The following is a 16,077-nucleotide window of genomic DNA, read 5'->3' as shown; positions in this document are numbered from 1 at the left end:
GAGGGGCGCGTAGTACTGCACCTCTGTGCTTCCGTTGTCATATGACCGATAATAGACTCGGTCAGATTTTTTGATATGAGAGCGGCTTCGTCCCAGGTGGGATGAATGCCGTCTCTCAATCAGACCAGGCTTTCCCCAGAACGCCCTCCAGTTATTCACATATCCCACATCGTTAGCTGGGCACCACCCCGACAACCAGCGGTGGAAGGATGAAGTGCGGCTGTACATTTCATCACTGGTCAGGTTTGGCAGGGGTCCAGAGAAAACTACTGAGTCCAATATTGTCTTTGCATATGCACACAGTGACTCAACATTAATTTTTGTGATCTCCGATTTACGACTAATACCACCAACATGAAGTATGATTTTACTGTACTTACGGTTCTTTTTAGCCAGCAGTTTTAGATGGGATTCTATATCGCCGGCTCTGGCCCCGGGGACACATATGACCGTAGCTGCATGGAGCAGTATAGAGCTCCCAATAACCATAATTGGCTTCTCAGCAGGTGTATCACTTAGCTCTGTTGTCACAGATGACGGTGATCCGTCATTTGACGTTAGAAGTGGCTCGTTCGGTCGTGGAGATTGTTTTTGAGGAACGTTGTCATTTGGGCGATCCGGGCCGTGTAGGCCACCGGACCGTCTGGTTACCGCATCCCTCACAAGCTAACGCCGCGAGGCAGAAGTCCTCTTCTGTGACGATGGCTGGTCAGTCGGCTTTGGAGCGGAGCGGGCCCGGCGAACCACCTTGTCCGCTACCGGTTCTGACTCCGACAGGGCACTGTACCAGTTGGAGAGGCTGAGGGCAGGAGGCAATGGAGCCCTACTCGAGGGTCTCTTTTGGCCGCAACCCACCTCAGTCCCGGATGGCTTGGCAACCGGTGTCGAACAAGAGGTTGGCCGTGAGCATTCGGAACGCTCCCATGGTACAGTATCCTGGAGGGCCGCCGAGAGAGATGAGATTCGGAGCGATTGATTATGAGCCACGTTCAGGCAGGCGGATAACAAGAGCATCTTTGGTTTTTAAGTCCTCGGAAAGCCGACGAAAATCTTTCCTAAGGTCAGCAATGTCTTTGTTTGTATTCTTAAACAACAAGGAAATCCTGGGGGAAAGTGGTGACTCGCTAGTTGTTGAGGTAGCCATGGAGCTAACGTTAGTTTAGCCGGTAGGCCTAGTCTTAATGGATTAGCGTGAGGCTAATGCTTACTACGCGAAAGAATGTAACTTTGTTTATGACACAATCTTCTGAGCATAGCCATACTGACAAATCCAGAGAGCGTTGTGTTGAGCTGATAGTCTTAATTAGCTTCGTAGCAACTCATTTGGCAATGGCTTGAATGTAACGGATGTTCATTAATATCTTTTAAACATTAGTTATGGCTGAAAATGACAACAGAAATAAACATGTTTGCCTATTTCACATATCTCCGCACTTCAAATCAACTGCCAGTTTTCTACAAGGAAGTGATTTTTGTGTTTTGTGATTCAGTCTATTGATACAAAAAAAAATGTTGTTCTAGATGCATCAATTCAGCAGCAAAACAGAATGTAAGATTATTGCATGTTAAGTAAATATGTATAAGTCTCATTTTACATGAGGCCTTTTTAAATGTGTGGTACCAACGCACTGTGCAGAGGCACTCCCACCAGTGACTCCCCTTTGTTTACATTCACAGTGTGAGTGTTGATCTACTCAGTGAGCTATATGACAAGAAAATGTTGTGGAACAATTTTTTTCTACTGTTGTTTTTTTTAACCTATTTACGATGCTATTTATGAGCTTTTTATATTATAGTGCGGGATGCAGGCATCTCATGTTTTTCTATTTAATAATAATAATAATAATAATAATGTATTGTCATACTGTAGTGCTTTTTACATTAGTATTTATACATTTTGAATGTTTTGTTTTTATATTTTACTTGATGTCATTATTAAATTTTTACTCTTGAAACAGAGATCTGACTGCTCCATGGAGATGTTCTGTAATGCCTACCATAATCATAATTTACACTACATTGGTTGAGCTGAGCCTTTACATTAAAAAACTTGGATGGTACAAGGCTTTTCTTGATTTTTCCTTCATCTTTAAGTGCTTCAATCTACATTAAAACAAATTTTTTGCTTGTCAGTGTCTACCAAAATGACCCATATGAATGTTTTCTGAGGCCTTTTTTTTTTTTTTTTTTTTTTTTTTTTAAACAGCAGACAGTTTTGACTTCTCATGGCAGGAAAAGCACAGGTGTTGCTAATCACATTAACGATGAATCTGTTCCACTAAAGTGTCTCTGTAAGCCATGAAAGTGAGTGCATGCACAATACAAGGACCCTCAAACTAAAGCAACAAATTCAGCCATCATTAACTTGATTATTTACACCTGTGGTTTTCCAACTGAAAAAAATGTCTTCTGTGAAAAAGGCCTGTTGGTAGGACAACATTGTTTCTCAGGGCCTTCCAAAACTGTTCAAAAACACTTAATACAAACACTGAAGGTTTAATCTGCCACAACGATTGTTAAGATTTAGACAACTAGAAGTACTTGCATAGATTCTGTCGCCCCCAGGAGGAATTCTAAGTAATGACAACAACACAGAGAGAGTTTTGTGGAGCTTAATTAGCTTTGTATCAAGTTATTTGGCAATGGCTTGAATGTAACAGACGTTCATTAATATAAATTAGTTGCACACTAAAGCTTTAAGGTTAGGAAAAGATAAAACCAACTCTTAAGTTTGATAGGGAACAGTGTGCAAAGTCAGATGCTTTATCCAACCATCCAACCCAACCTTTTTTCGGTTTTGTGGGGTAAAACATCACACTACTTCCGCTTTCGCTTCTCACTTCTCACAACAGACAACAGACAGACAACCATTACTGTCATTTTTCACATGGCTCTCTGTGAAGGTCAGCAGTCTAGCCCAACTAGCTAAGGTAGATACCTTCAGTTTACAGCTTGATTAAATAAAGCATTACTGACACTTTCTGCCTGCATGGCAGCTCTGCCTCTAACAAACGTTACAGTTAAACTTAACTTCCGCTGCTGCGATACAAACGCTCATAAAGCACTGAGGTTAAAAGCGTCCACCCAAGGCCGAGTGACACACATGGGAATGTACACTGTGGTTCAGCTGTGGACCACATATGAGACCTGAAGTAACAAAACATTGACTTGCATAATGTCAGCATGTTGACAAGTGGCCACAGACAGATGATCTCACACACGGACTGACTTTCGCTGTAACTAACCCCAGCCTCCAGGGAAAGTCTGAGTGATCCCGCAGTTGTACGGACTGCGGTCACTGGTAGCAGCTGAGAGCTTGCTCTACAACCCACAGGGTGTTAAGAGGAAAATTCTTTGACTGGAAATAGAGAGAGAGGAATGGGGGAGGGGGGGGGCAGAAAGAGACATGTTTTGCATGCAGTGAGAGAAAGTGACAGGTTATAATCTGTTGACTGATAGATCAACAGTTACATTATTGTCTCTGTCACAACAGGACATAGATGGAACAACACACATATTTTCTTCATGCTTTTGATAAAACATTTTATGATGTTCTTCTTTCTGCTGCCGGAGGACACTGTTCACGGCAATATACAGTCAAAAAGCAGCTCAGTGGGTTCCTTTACTACTAACAGATGGAGAAAAGAAAAATTAAAAAAAATAAACTATTAATATAGCTGCAGATCAGTTCTGACCAGAGTTCCTCCAAATTACCCAGATTGTTTTTTCACCTCAATTTGTGTCACCTGATGATACTACTTTTTACTAATTAACGTTGTGAACCATTTTTCACTTCCTTAATTTTTTTGTTTGTTCAAGTGAGTAATTATGTCGGGAGCAAAGAAGGAAATCGTGGGATGTTGCAGAGTGACCAAGTCCATGTAGGGGAAGGGTTAGGGTGGCTGGGTTGGTCAACAAAAAAATCAGACTTTAGCACGGGACAACGCTGTTCTTTTCCTGTTTCTAACCGACAGTCAACTTTGGTTTCTTTTAACCACCATCATTCCCTATCCTTAACCAAGTTCTTATTATTGTAACTATGACAACAAAGCTCGCCTAACCCCAACGTTGTAGGCTAGTCATTTTAACTTAAACCACAATGTTTCCTTAACAAAGTACCCACACCACGATATTTCCCTAATCCTAAATTGTTTTGGTGTTTAAACTCAACCAAACCTTAACCACAGTGTTGTCACATCATAAAATATTTATTTTTCAACAGTGATTTATGGTTTTGGAAGACACAAATGATCAGAAGTTTTTATATTTGTCATCCCACAGGGCACAGAAAAATTACATATTTTTTTTCTTTCATTTGGAGGACTTGTCCTTGAAATAAGGCTCCTTAAAAATATTATTATTGTGGCTGAAGACTGGTTCTATTCATAATGTAATTTGTTTTTCTTTAACTAAATTTGTATCTAGAGGGTTGCACAAGTTAAAATGAGATTTAATGCTGTTTAAAGATTTTTATAATACTGAATCAAATCTTATCAAGATTATGTCTCAAAGATAATCACACTGGGAAATTTGGATATCAGCACATGCCTGGCCTGAATACTGCATGATTTGCCTGTTATCATGACCACACATCAGTCCTATATACTTTTTGTCTGTGTTTTGACACATGGTGAGACTGTACAGTCCATGCAAACACACACAAACACATTTTTTATTTGACATCGCAAAAATGTCCTCACACTTAAACTGGTCTTCACAAAGATAGAAGTACAAGAACACACACACACACACACACACATGGCACTCTCCAGGATCCAGAGGGAGGACAGGGGGGGAGGAGAAGAGGTGAGGACAGATCACTTTGAGATAAAAGTTGCAGCTGCAGCAGACATGAAATCCTCCAACGCGCTCGTCAGGCAGGTTAGAGAGTCCCTCCTCTGACTGTAGACTACAACCAGACTCTCTCGGAGTCTCTCAGACTCCCACGGTTTTGTACTAAAGCTGGAAAGAAGTGCAGCAGATGAGGTTCTGTGGAGGATTTCCTGACATGTTGTTGGACAGATTTCTAACTGAAGATCAACAGCACTGAACTGAACTATACCTGCAAAAATGACAGTAAGTCAAAAACTGGTGATGTGCTCACTACCAACATGAGGAGTTCACTCAATTTGTAAAAAGACATTTTCTCATTTACCTGTAGTTGTATAACCATGCTGATAGTTCAGGTGATTTAGATTCTGCGATGTCTGAAGAGAATTGAATTTGTGGTGCTCACAGCATTGAGCCCCAATATGAAGAGTTTTCATAGTTTCATTCATACTTTCTCATAAAAATACTGCTTGCAAAGCAGAAATCTCAGAAAGAGAGAGAGAGAGATATGCCATGTTTTGATTGGATTAGATTCATCTTTATTGTCATTATGCAGAGTACAAGTACCAGAATTGAGAATGTGTGTGTGTGTGTGTGAAGTCCACAATGAGCTCTTTGGTCTTCTTGGGGTTCAGAGCCAGGTTGTTGTCAGTGCACCACGATGATAGGTGCTGGACCTTCTCCCTGTAGGCCATCTCATCGTTGCTGCTGATGAGACCAATCACCGTAGTGTCGTCTGCAAACTTGGCAATGATGTTAGAGCCATGTACAGGTGTGCAGTCATAGGTGAAGAAGGAGTAAATGAGAAGGCTTAGCACACATCCCTGTGGTACGCCAGTGTTCAGGGTGATGGTTGAGGTGGTGTGATTATCTAACCTAACAGACTGAGGTCTGTTGGTTAGGAAGTCCAGAATCCAGTTACAGAGGGAGGTATATATGCCCAGAGTTTGGTGATCAGTTAGGACAAATAAAAAACCAACTATCTGCATGGAGAGATACCACTATGAGGTACATAAGAAAATTGTGAAAATTTGTGTGAACTGATCCTTTAAATCATTATTAGATGTAAAATGTGTATCTGGATTATAATTTGATAATTTCATAAGCGGATACAATACACAAAGATGAGTCTATAATTGAATATTTTTAATTTGCTAATTAACATTTTGAGGAATCATAGTTAATGTTGGATGCAGTAATATTTTATTTGAAGTGCATTGTAAATTGTATATTTTTGTGTTTATTTCATTACAACATAGAAGTTAGTATTGACGAAATATACATTTTAACACTTTTAAAGAACATTTTAAGAATTATTTCAGGTTGCAATCAGTTTCTACCTCTAATACTATTGACGGCTTATAAAGTCATTCATCTAGAAACTGGAAAATGATTGCAAGCAGCTCTAACTCAGTGTACGTTTAATGATTAATATGAAAGAGGAACAAAGTAATTCATCCAAAAAAATATTTATTAAGTTTTGCAGTAAGATGCTACAGTAATTCAGTGACATGTTGAGGCTTCGATGTCTAATTTAACACACCATTGTCAACTATCAACTTCTTCTTTTGCACAACGACTAACTTATATATATTGTTTTATGTATTATGGATGGCAGTAATTATTTGCATTTACATTATTTACAGAGATGACGTTTAATAATGTGGAAAATGGATTGTAAAATATTTCTTCTAGAGTGCAGGAGGAGTGAAAGGAAAAGCAGCTCAAGTATTTGTTTAAACACAAGAAGAAAATGCATGTCATTTCACATGCTGTGATCTTGTCATTCATCACTCTGGTGTTTGTGGTCCACAGAGATCCATTTCCATGTAGAGGACCACACACGCACGCACACACACACACACACACACACACACACACACACTTCAGTCACAACCTTGTGTAGCGCGGCGTCCTACAGAGAAGCTGATGGAGTTGTTCTGTTCTGGCTCAGACTGGTGTCCCCTCCCTCGTTTAAACCTGAGCAGCTCCGAGTGCGCCAGCTATGCTGCTCCCTAGATACGCTCCTGATCCTCCACACTGTGTGGCTGTCCTGTGTCATTCACACCATCAGCAAAATCCGAATTGTTCCTCTTATGTAATGCAACTTCTGAATTAGGCACCTTCTTTGGTCAAGTGCAGGCACTGCTAACATTTATGAATCGTACCTAGCACCGAAAACACTCCTTACTTGTATATTTTACATCTTAAAATGTACAAATGTTACATTTTTTATCCCAAAATAAGGCCACATTGTTTGTTAAGTGTAGACGAAGCCTCGGCAGGGATTCGCAGTATGTGTGTAGGGCATATTGACGGCTCAGTTGTTCTCTAATGAGCTGTAATGAGCTGCCCCACGTTGGGATGCGCGCTGACACTGAAACCTAGCCAGGGCCCAAGGGTGCCAGCTGTGGTGGAAACATCGACGTTCCACCAGACAAAACAAAGATCTGTGTGTCTGTGTGTGTGACAGGATTTCATGAGGCTATTAACAGACATGTTTATACCAGTGGATCAGTGTTGCTGCCAGCATCGCCATGACGACAAGCATCACTGCAACGGTTGTGTAACATTCCAAAGAGATGCAAGGGACTAAACACTACTCTAAAAAAGAAGCATTTTAATCTCTTAAATGTGGTTTATGCAGACTAGGGGTTTACTGATTGGTCTACATTATGAAGTTATTAAACCATCACATTTATTTTGACATGTCATACCAGGTGGGGATAATAACTTTGATTTTAGCAGTTACGGTGTTGGTAGTCTCACATTGCCAGACCTATCTCCACAGCGTTGTGTCAGTGCTGCACTATGGTCTGGCTTCACCACCTATCTATTCTGGGATAGGGGAAAAAAAACTGTCCAGCTTGTTTATATTTCTTTAAACCAATCACAACCATCCTGGCCGGCGCTAAGCCCCGATAGCGGAGACAGCAAGAGAGGAGGAACATCCGGCGCGTAGTGTCAAGCTTTATCCCAGAAATGTACATCTTTTGAGCCAGACTTTGTTGTCAGGGTCCTGGTTTTGTGAATGATGGCTCCACAACGTGCCTTTTGGTGCCGTCCTGACTGAAATCCGCCTGGTGAAATTTACTCGAGGGTTAAAAGATAACGAGTTACCAACAGCAGTCTGCAGAGTTGTAAAAGATATACTGTTCACTTTGAGCGGTACCATGTATCATCATAACCTTTTCATGTACGTTTTAGTTGTAGCCCAAACAAGATATAGGCTACTTGTGTCACAAAGTAGATGTTTAGGTCTTTTAAATCCCCAGACTTGATACACACACACACACACTTTTGGTTCGATTTTAAAATTGTTTTTGGGGTGGACTTTGGGCTTTTTCACTTTGTAACTATACTAAACTATAAAACTGGCCAGTGCAACCCAACCCAAAAACCTATAATTTCCTTTACATAAATAAAGACATTTGCACCATAAATTGATTGAAAATGAAGTGTTTGATGCTCAAAATTTCAATTTTGCTCAAATGTGTCTTGGGCAGTGATCAAACCATGCCAATTTGTAATGTTTCCAGTCAAGATGCTTGCTATTGCAACTGTAAAAGTTGCCAATCAGTGTGCACCCCCATGTCAAAAAGGCAACAGTCTGTAAATCTTCCTCACCTTTCTTGTTTGATGGAAATCTAACTTCTGCTCCAAACAAATTTAATGTTGCTTTTTTGTTTTGTGTGTGTGTGTGTGTGTGTGTGTGTGTGTGTGTGTGTGTGTGTTGTGTGTGTGTGTGTGTGTGTGTGTGTGTGTGTGTGTGTGTGTCTCTCCAGGCTAGCACGAAGCTTCTGGACGAGATGTGTCATCTGACGGCTCAGTCTCTAACAGCAATGGACACATCGGAGCACTTCAAGGTCCTAAAGCTCCTGGGTGAAGGCTCGTATGGGAAAGTCATGCTGGCTGTACACAGGAAGAGAGGTGAGGGGGGGGAAGGAAACTAATGTTCATCATAGCCTCGACACACCAAAAAAAGACACCAACATCGATATCTTTCCTGCGTGTCCTCCAGGTACTCCGATGGCCCTGAAGTTCTTCCCTCGGCAGTCCACGTCTCTTTTCTCTTTCCTGAGGGAGTACAACCTCTCGCTGTCATTCTGCACCCACCCGTCCCTGACCAGAGCCCTGGGAATCGCCTACTCAACACCTTCACACTACGTCTTTGCCCAGCAAGCAAGCCTCTTTGGCGATCTCTACGATGTCATCTTGCCTGAGGTACGCAGTTATTTCAACAGAGCTATTGTGTGTTGTATGAAAAGTACAACGCCCAATTTTTTTATCATGGTTTTAATGGTGACATCTGATTTCAGTACGGCTCACATCATCTTTTCCTCGCATCATCCCCCCCAACCCTTCTTCCTCCCCAGGTCGGTATAGAGGAAGACTGTTGTCAGCGGGTGGTGTCCCAGCTGTGTGGCGCTCTGTCCCACCTGCACTCTCTCGGTTTTGTCCACAGAGACCTCAAACCAGAGAACGTCTTCCTGTGCGACTCGGCCTGCCGCTGGGTCAAACTAGGAGACTTTGGCATGGTCAGTATAAAACGACATAGTGGCCCATGCTACACTCATCTGTCAAATGATGACATGACAGATAAATGAATTATCATACCAACAGGTGAAGGCCAGGGGCACCAGGGTCCCGGAGGTCTGGTACAGCTCTCCGTACTGCACCCCGGAGTCCGAGATTGCTCGCGGCAACGAGGACAGCTGGAGGAGCGTGAGTGACGGGAATGGCGATGGCGTGAATAAGGAGGACGAAGAGAAGAAAAAGAGAGTTTGGGTGTCTGTGGAGCCCAGCACGGACAGCTGGGCGCTGGGGATCCTGACCTACGCCATGCTCACCGGCAGTCACCCCTGGGCTGAAACCGCCAGCGACTGCCGCTCATACCTGAAGTATCTGGAGTGGTTTGACCGAGCAGGAGGCCCCGATGATGAACTGAACGTGTGGGCAGAGCCGCGGGGCGAGAGCACACAGGACGTCGTCCATTTAACCGGGGCAGAACTTGGAAAGAGAGGCCGCCCTCCGGTGGCGCCGCAGTTTGCTTGTTTCACCCCGCTGGCCTGCTGCTTCTTCAAGTCGCTCCTCGACCCGAGGCCGCGGCTTCGTGGGCAACCCGAGGTTGCCCTGAATTACCTCGGAGGGGACTGGGTGATGGAGAAGGAGAGTGCGAGGCTGGAGGAGGAGAGGAAGAAGAGCCGAGGGAAAGGAGCCATCCGGATGATGAAAGAGATGGAGGGGAGAGGAGAGAGATGAGGAGTCCAAAATAATGAGAACACTGAGATAATGAAGCAACTCTTTTATAACTTTTACGTGTGTTTTATCAAGGATATAAATGAGCTTTGCTTATTTTAAGCTAATGTACTTGCACTTACTACTTGTTGTCTAGGCTTTGGACCTTCTCAGTTGAATGCACTTAATTGTAAGTTGCTTTGGATAAAAGCGTCAGCTAAATGACATGTAATGTAATGTAATGGATATGTGATGTTTCGGTTCAATTTATTAAACTAATAACTAATATTGTTTTTAGTTTAAAAGTTCAGCAAACCTGGGCGCCCGGATAGCTCAGTTGGTAGAGCGGGCGCCCATATATAGAGGTTTACTCCTCAACGCAGATGGCACAGGTTCGACTCCGACCTGCGGCCCTTTGCTGCATGTCATCCCCCCCCCCCTCGCTCCCTTTTCATGTCTTCAGCTGTCCCAAATAAAGGCCGAAAATGCCCCAAAAATTAACTTAATAAAAGTAAAACCTATCTATTTTATTGTGCCATCAGAGTCATAAGCTACAAACAGCTTCTCAAATATGAAAATGTGCTGCTTTTCTTTGTTTTCATGTGTCTGTAAATTAAATATCTTAATTCGAACGGTTGGTTAGAAAAAAACAACACACAGCATTTTTAGTTCTCAGAACATGTTGTGGGCATTTTTTCACATTTTTATATTTTAAGTGGTTAATCCATTAATCTCAAATACTCAGCAGCAAAATTATCAACATGTACTCCAAACCATTAGATAATATAGGTTGTTTATTCCTACCCATTATTAGGAGTGTTTTTTGTTTTTTAAATTAGCGCCCCCCCCCCAGCGGTTGGCGGGAAACACGACCCACAGGAGCGACCTCATTTCTAAACCCGAGAACGTAACGGTTACGCTTTTACGGCGTTGACGTTGTGAAACGGTCGCAGTTTGGTTAGGTTTAGGCAACAAAACCACTAAAAGAATATTACTTTTATTTTCAAACGGGACACAAATCCTGGTCGAACCCCGGTCTGCTAGACGAAATTATTGTTGCAGCCCAGACGAAAAGTCAAATAAAAAAATGAAAAAGTTTAATATTATTATATTTTAGTGTTAATACAAACGATACAAAACCAAGATGCTGTTCCTCAAATGCATCTGACGGTCTGAGAGCTACTGGTGATGGCATTAGTTTTTGGCAGTTAAATAATTCATTTAACAACATATTTTTGAGAATTAAAACATACTAGCTGTAGCTTAACAATCACATTTAAATAATTTGAAAAAAACAGTGTAAGAGCTGCAGCTCTGGGGATCATCAGTGTTTATTTGTGCTGTAATGCTACCATGTCCTTGTAAAAGATATATCTTTAGCTCATTGCGTCTATATTTGGGTTCAGACTATTGAGAGGATTCATCATGTACTGTATATAGACGGCCGTAAACACGTCTGAGAGGTGCAGTGCAAAAATCACAACACTTTTTTGACCCGGCTTCAAAGAAGAAGTACGTGTTTCAAAGGGCAGACATAAGTAAATATCTACCAAAGGCATTTTCTGTAAGTAAATATTCATATGCTGCATGTCTTTTAGTAGCACTTGTGTAGCACTGGTAACACTGTTTGGTATTTTAACATGGTAGCACTTTGTACATAACTGCAGAACTGTGCCTTCTTTTCTTTTGTACTTTAAATGTATTAAATTTAATGTTTTAAGTTAGAATTGAATGAATCAAGTTCAATATTGCACAACAAAAATACTGCAATACCAAGTGTTGCCGACTCAATGTACATGTACAATGCAAAATACTTGTTTATTTACTACAGACATTTGCAGTCTTTAAAATGTAATCTAAATGCAATAAAGTGATTGTTTTGGTAAAAGGCTCTTTTGTGAACACAATGCATTTAAATAAATAAGTAAATATTTTTAAAATAGTAAATTTAAGACTTTTAAAGACTCACATCTGCCAGTGTTCTGCAAACAAATTGATTATTTGACATGATTTTAAGTAGGTTGACCTTAAAAATCATGACTGGCATGCTCGGAAGATTATACACCAATGCAAAGCACACACACACACACACACACACACACACACACCCACACACACACAGATGTTTTCAAAAATAGATCCACTGTTGTAAATCTAACTCTACAACCTTTCAGCACCATGTATGTGCCGCGGCTCACAGCTCTGACCCCTCAGCCTCTTAGTTCAGCCAAGTCACACACAGTCTCACAGGGAATCCAGTTGGAGCAATAGGTCACGGTTTATCTATGCAGGGGCTGCTGTGGCTCTGAGTTGTCTTCTACCAATCGGAAAGTCGGTGGTTCAATTCCCTGGCCCTGCAATAACATGTCGAAGTGTCCTTGGGCAAGACACTGAACCCCTGAATTGCTCCCGATGCTGCGGGTCAATGTTTATCTAATGGAAGTCACTTATGATAAAAGGGTCAGCTAAATGATATAAAATAAAAATTATCTGCAAAATTACACTGTTGATGTGAAAAATAATCCACCTAGCTAAACTCTGCAGATCATACATTTCAGGCTCCTAATGATTGAAAAATTCAAATTCTGTTCATTTTTTGAATGAGTAGTCATTAAGACTAGAATAGCGCTTTGTGAATACAGTCCATTTACATTTGACATTAATGCAGAATTTGCAGTTATACAGAGGCCCTATAGAGTCCTTCCCCATCCGGTTTACCGCCATGGGACCTTCGGAAATCATGTGTATACGGTAGCGAACGGCGAGAGCCAAATAATTGTTTGATCCCATTGAATTGAGCGATGAATTAAATACATAATATTCGTCAATTCAAAAGAGAAGTTTGCAAATCAAAGTCTCAGTTTGTCGTAAAACTGTTGAAGTATAAGACTGTGAAAATACATAATTAGAAAGACTACTCACCGTAAAGCTTGCTGAAGCTACAATGCATGTGTGTTTGGTACCGTAACGTTACTCACACGAGCAACGGGTATTGGTCGTTCTTTTAAAGATGATAAAAAAGACGCTGGGTGAAATACATGAGGTAAGATAACGCTACATGCGTTGTGGAACAGCACTAAGCTAGCTAGCTAGCGAGCAAGCCAAGCAGCAAGCACGGTGACGTATAATTAATTCGACAAACTGACTTTCGACAAACTGACTTTCCTCCGTTGCAAAATTATCTTTAAAATTGATAAACATCATATGTGTAATTCATGGCTCAATTCAAATGGGATCAAAAAAAATATTGGTCTGTCCCTGTTACTACCGTACATTTTCTTTCCGAAATAAGTTCTTAGGAAGGAACCTCTCCTCTCAGAGACACATATTACTAATAAGTATTCAAACTGACCCACTGTCCATGAGCAAGCCCCCCCGACACATTCCACCTAAATCAACCTGTCAACATGTTGGTTCAGGTTATCCTGAACACTTTAGCTTTTAACATTTGAACTCTCTGTCCCCACTCCGCCCCTGCTTATCCCTGCAGCATCTAAACCACAACAGCATCCATTGCCAAATAATACGTCACTGCTGGTATGAGCCAATAACCCATTCTTGATGTTATTAAAGTGGAGTTGAGATGAAGAGATCATCCGTGTGGAGGAAGAACTCCAAGTTACCTCCCAAACCATCCTGAGCCAAAACTCATGAATAAGCGAGCTTGTTAAAAGAGACAGTTTGATTACCGTATTATTGCACTTAAAGGGGCAGGGTGGGGGCGCTGGCCGGTGGCCGGTGGCCCGTAAACTATTCCGCTCCTGACATTTCACCTGATATGTTGCATTAACGCTGTGTCCTAAGGATGCCAGGGTTGTGTATCGGCCAGTGTGACTGTGTGCTGTGGGTGTGTGTGTTTGCCCTGCCAAAGTATGAGTGAGAAAGAGAGAAAAGAAAGGCTAGAAGCTGACAAGAGGACACATCATAAATATATCATTTAAACACTGTAATAAATACATGGAAACATCACAAAATGCCACATAATATGAAATATGGTAATATTGTGTTTCCAAGGTGGAATTTACAAGTATCTGTTAATAAAAGTACGTATACTGTTATCACATACCTGAAGACTAGCTGCGTAGTACTGCTGGGCTGCCTTCAGGTGCTGCTGGAAGTTACAAGACTAAATTATTATGTAAGTTCAGGTTTGTTCCTTGTCCTGCCAGAGGATTTCATTAAGAGGTCTAATGAGTGTGGCAGACTGTAGTTTTATTGGACACACAGGGACGAATCCCAAGAGTTCAGTATTATTAATAATATTTGAATGACTTTTTACAGGTCCTACAGGTGCCAAGTTTGTTTTAATTACATTAATCGTGAAACTGGCGCCTATTTACCAGCAGGGTTTCTCTGATGAAATGTCTTACGCCTACCATACACTAAAGACTGAAAAGACTTTGAAAACACTAAAGTCTGACACCATCTCACATCTAAAGACAAGCTGTCATAATGGCATTGAGTTTTCTAGTCACAGACTTTAAGATTTTGCAAAGACTGGGGATCTTGCACAGTCACAATTTGCTTTATTGCAACTAGACTGTTTTGAAAAATTCCACCAAGCTAGATAGCGAGCGCTAGCGTTCGCTGAAATAAAAGGGAATGTTTGCTGATTTTCTGTGGCGACTACTGTTTTCTGCAACTACTGTGGCTAAAAAGCACATGTTTATGTTTAGCACCTGACTTGAAAGTAACATGTATTCTGCTGGCGTGGTAGCTTTAGAGCAGCAAGTGAACGCAGACTGGCACCTAATTTGGATTTGAAGGAGGCCAGCGGATCTCCTGTAATGTTTTTTCTGACTGCAACACCATCTCTGGGCACCTGCTCGGAATTCACAACTTCACAACCTCAAGCCAAAAAAAAACCATGTACGTGTCTGTTTATTTTATGAATTGCTGAAGTAGGTAGCTTTAAAAGTGATGCTAAGCTAAGATTAGACTTAGTGACTTATAAGTCCTACAGGAGTGTGTTGGCCATCTGCCTGTCTGTCTGTCTGTTTGACCCCTACCAGACAGACTAGACAGACAGACTGACCCCATGTTGGTGTGTAATGAAAAATCCCATGTTACACTTGAGTATTGTACAGTTTTGCATGTGAGTTACAGGTTTAACCTTTTAATCTGATCCCTCATCACACTGATAAGTCCTCTGGAAAGGGAAACTTAATCTTCAGCGAGCATGCAGGGATATCAAGTGTATTGTGTGCTGAATTTCTGTGTAATGTATGTTTGGCTGAGACAAGGATCCAAATGAATCCATCAAACGGACATGTGGGATGGTGTTTCGGAGAGATGTGCTGCTCGGTTTCAGAGGAGGAGGTGAGTGGGACTCACGCACACGCACACGCACACACACACACACACACACACACACACACACACACACACACACACACACACATATAAACATCCAAGTGGAAGAAGTACTCACATCTTTTACTTTAGTAAAAAAAATCAATACCGCCCTGTAATAATACTACATGAAAGCCTTACATTTAAGATTTCATCTAAGTGAATGAGCAAAAGCATGAAGAGAAAATGTACCTTAAGTATTAATGTAGAATTAGTTGTTGCGCAGAGTTATATTATTATCATATTATTCAAATACTACTGATGATCTAACATTTAGCAGGTGGAGCACATTTTAACTACTTATTTAGTATCATATTTTATAAATATTAATCAGCTGTTTTGTTTGTAAAATATGAATCTGCAAAGTAACTGGTAACTAAAGCTGTCAGATAAATGGTGTGAAGCAGAAATATAAAGTAGCATACAATTTAAGTAGTCAAGTAAGTGAAATAATCTCAAAATTGCACTTAAGTACAGTACTTGAGTACAATCAGAATCAGAATCAGAAATACTTTAATAATCCCAGGGGGAAATTATTATTATTACAGATTATTATTATTGTTAGAGTACATAGTTACTTCCACCCCTGTGCACACACACACACACACACACACACACACACACACACACACACACACACACACACACACACACACA

The 16,077-nt window shown here is 41.2% G+C and overlaps 1 protein-coding gene across 1 annotated transcript; it reads left to right on the top strand.

Annotated features, from left to right (window-relative positions):
- The first annotated feature begins 4,814 nt into the window (after nt 1-4,814).
- Nucleotides 4,815-10,356, top strand: si:ch211-171h4.3 (serine/threonine-protein kinase SBK2). The gene is made up of 5 exons (XM_028597269.1): nt 4,815-5,076; nt 8,616-8,760; nt 8,852-9,054; nt 9,207-9,368; nt 9,454-10,356. Exons 1-5 carry the CDS (start codon nt 5,071-5,073, stop codon nt 10,090-10,092), a joined length of 1,155 nt encoding a protein of 384 aa, XP_028453070.1. The 5' UTR covers nt 4,815-5,070; the 3' UTR covers nt 10,093-10,356.
- The last annotated feature ends 5,721 nt before the right edge of the window (nt 10,357-16,077 follow it).

Source organism: Perca flavescens, chromosome 14 (genome assembly GCF_004354835.1).
Source record: "Perca flavescens isolate YP-PL-M2 chromosome 14, PFLA_1.0, whole genome shotgun sequence".
Lineage (NCBI taxonomy): Eukaryota > Metazoa > Chordata > Actinopteri > Perciformes > Percidae > Perca > Perca flavescens.
Note: the sequence above shows the minus strand (reverse complement) of the source record. Positions and strands in the feature narration are given on the sequence as shown.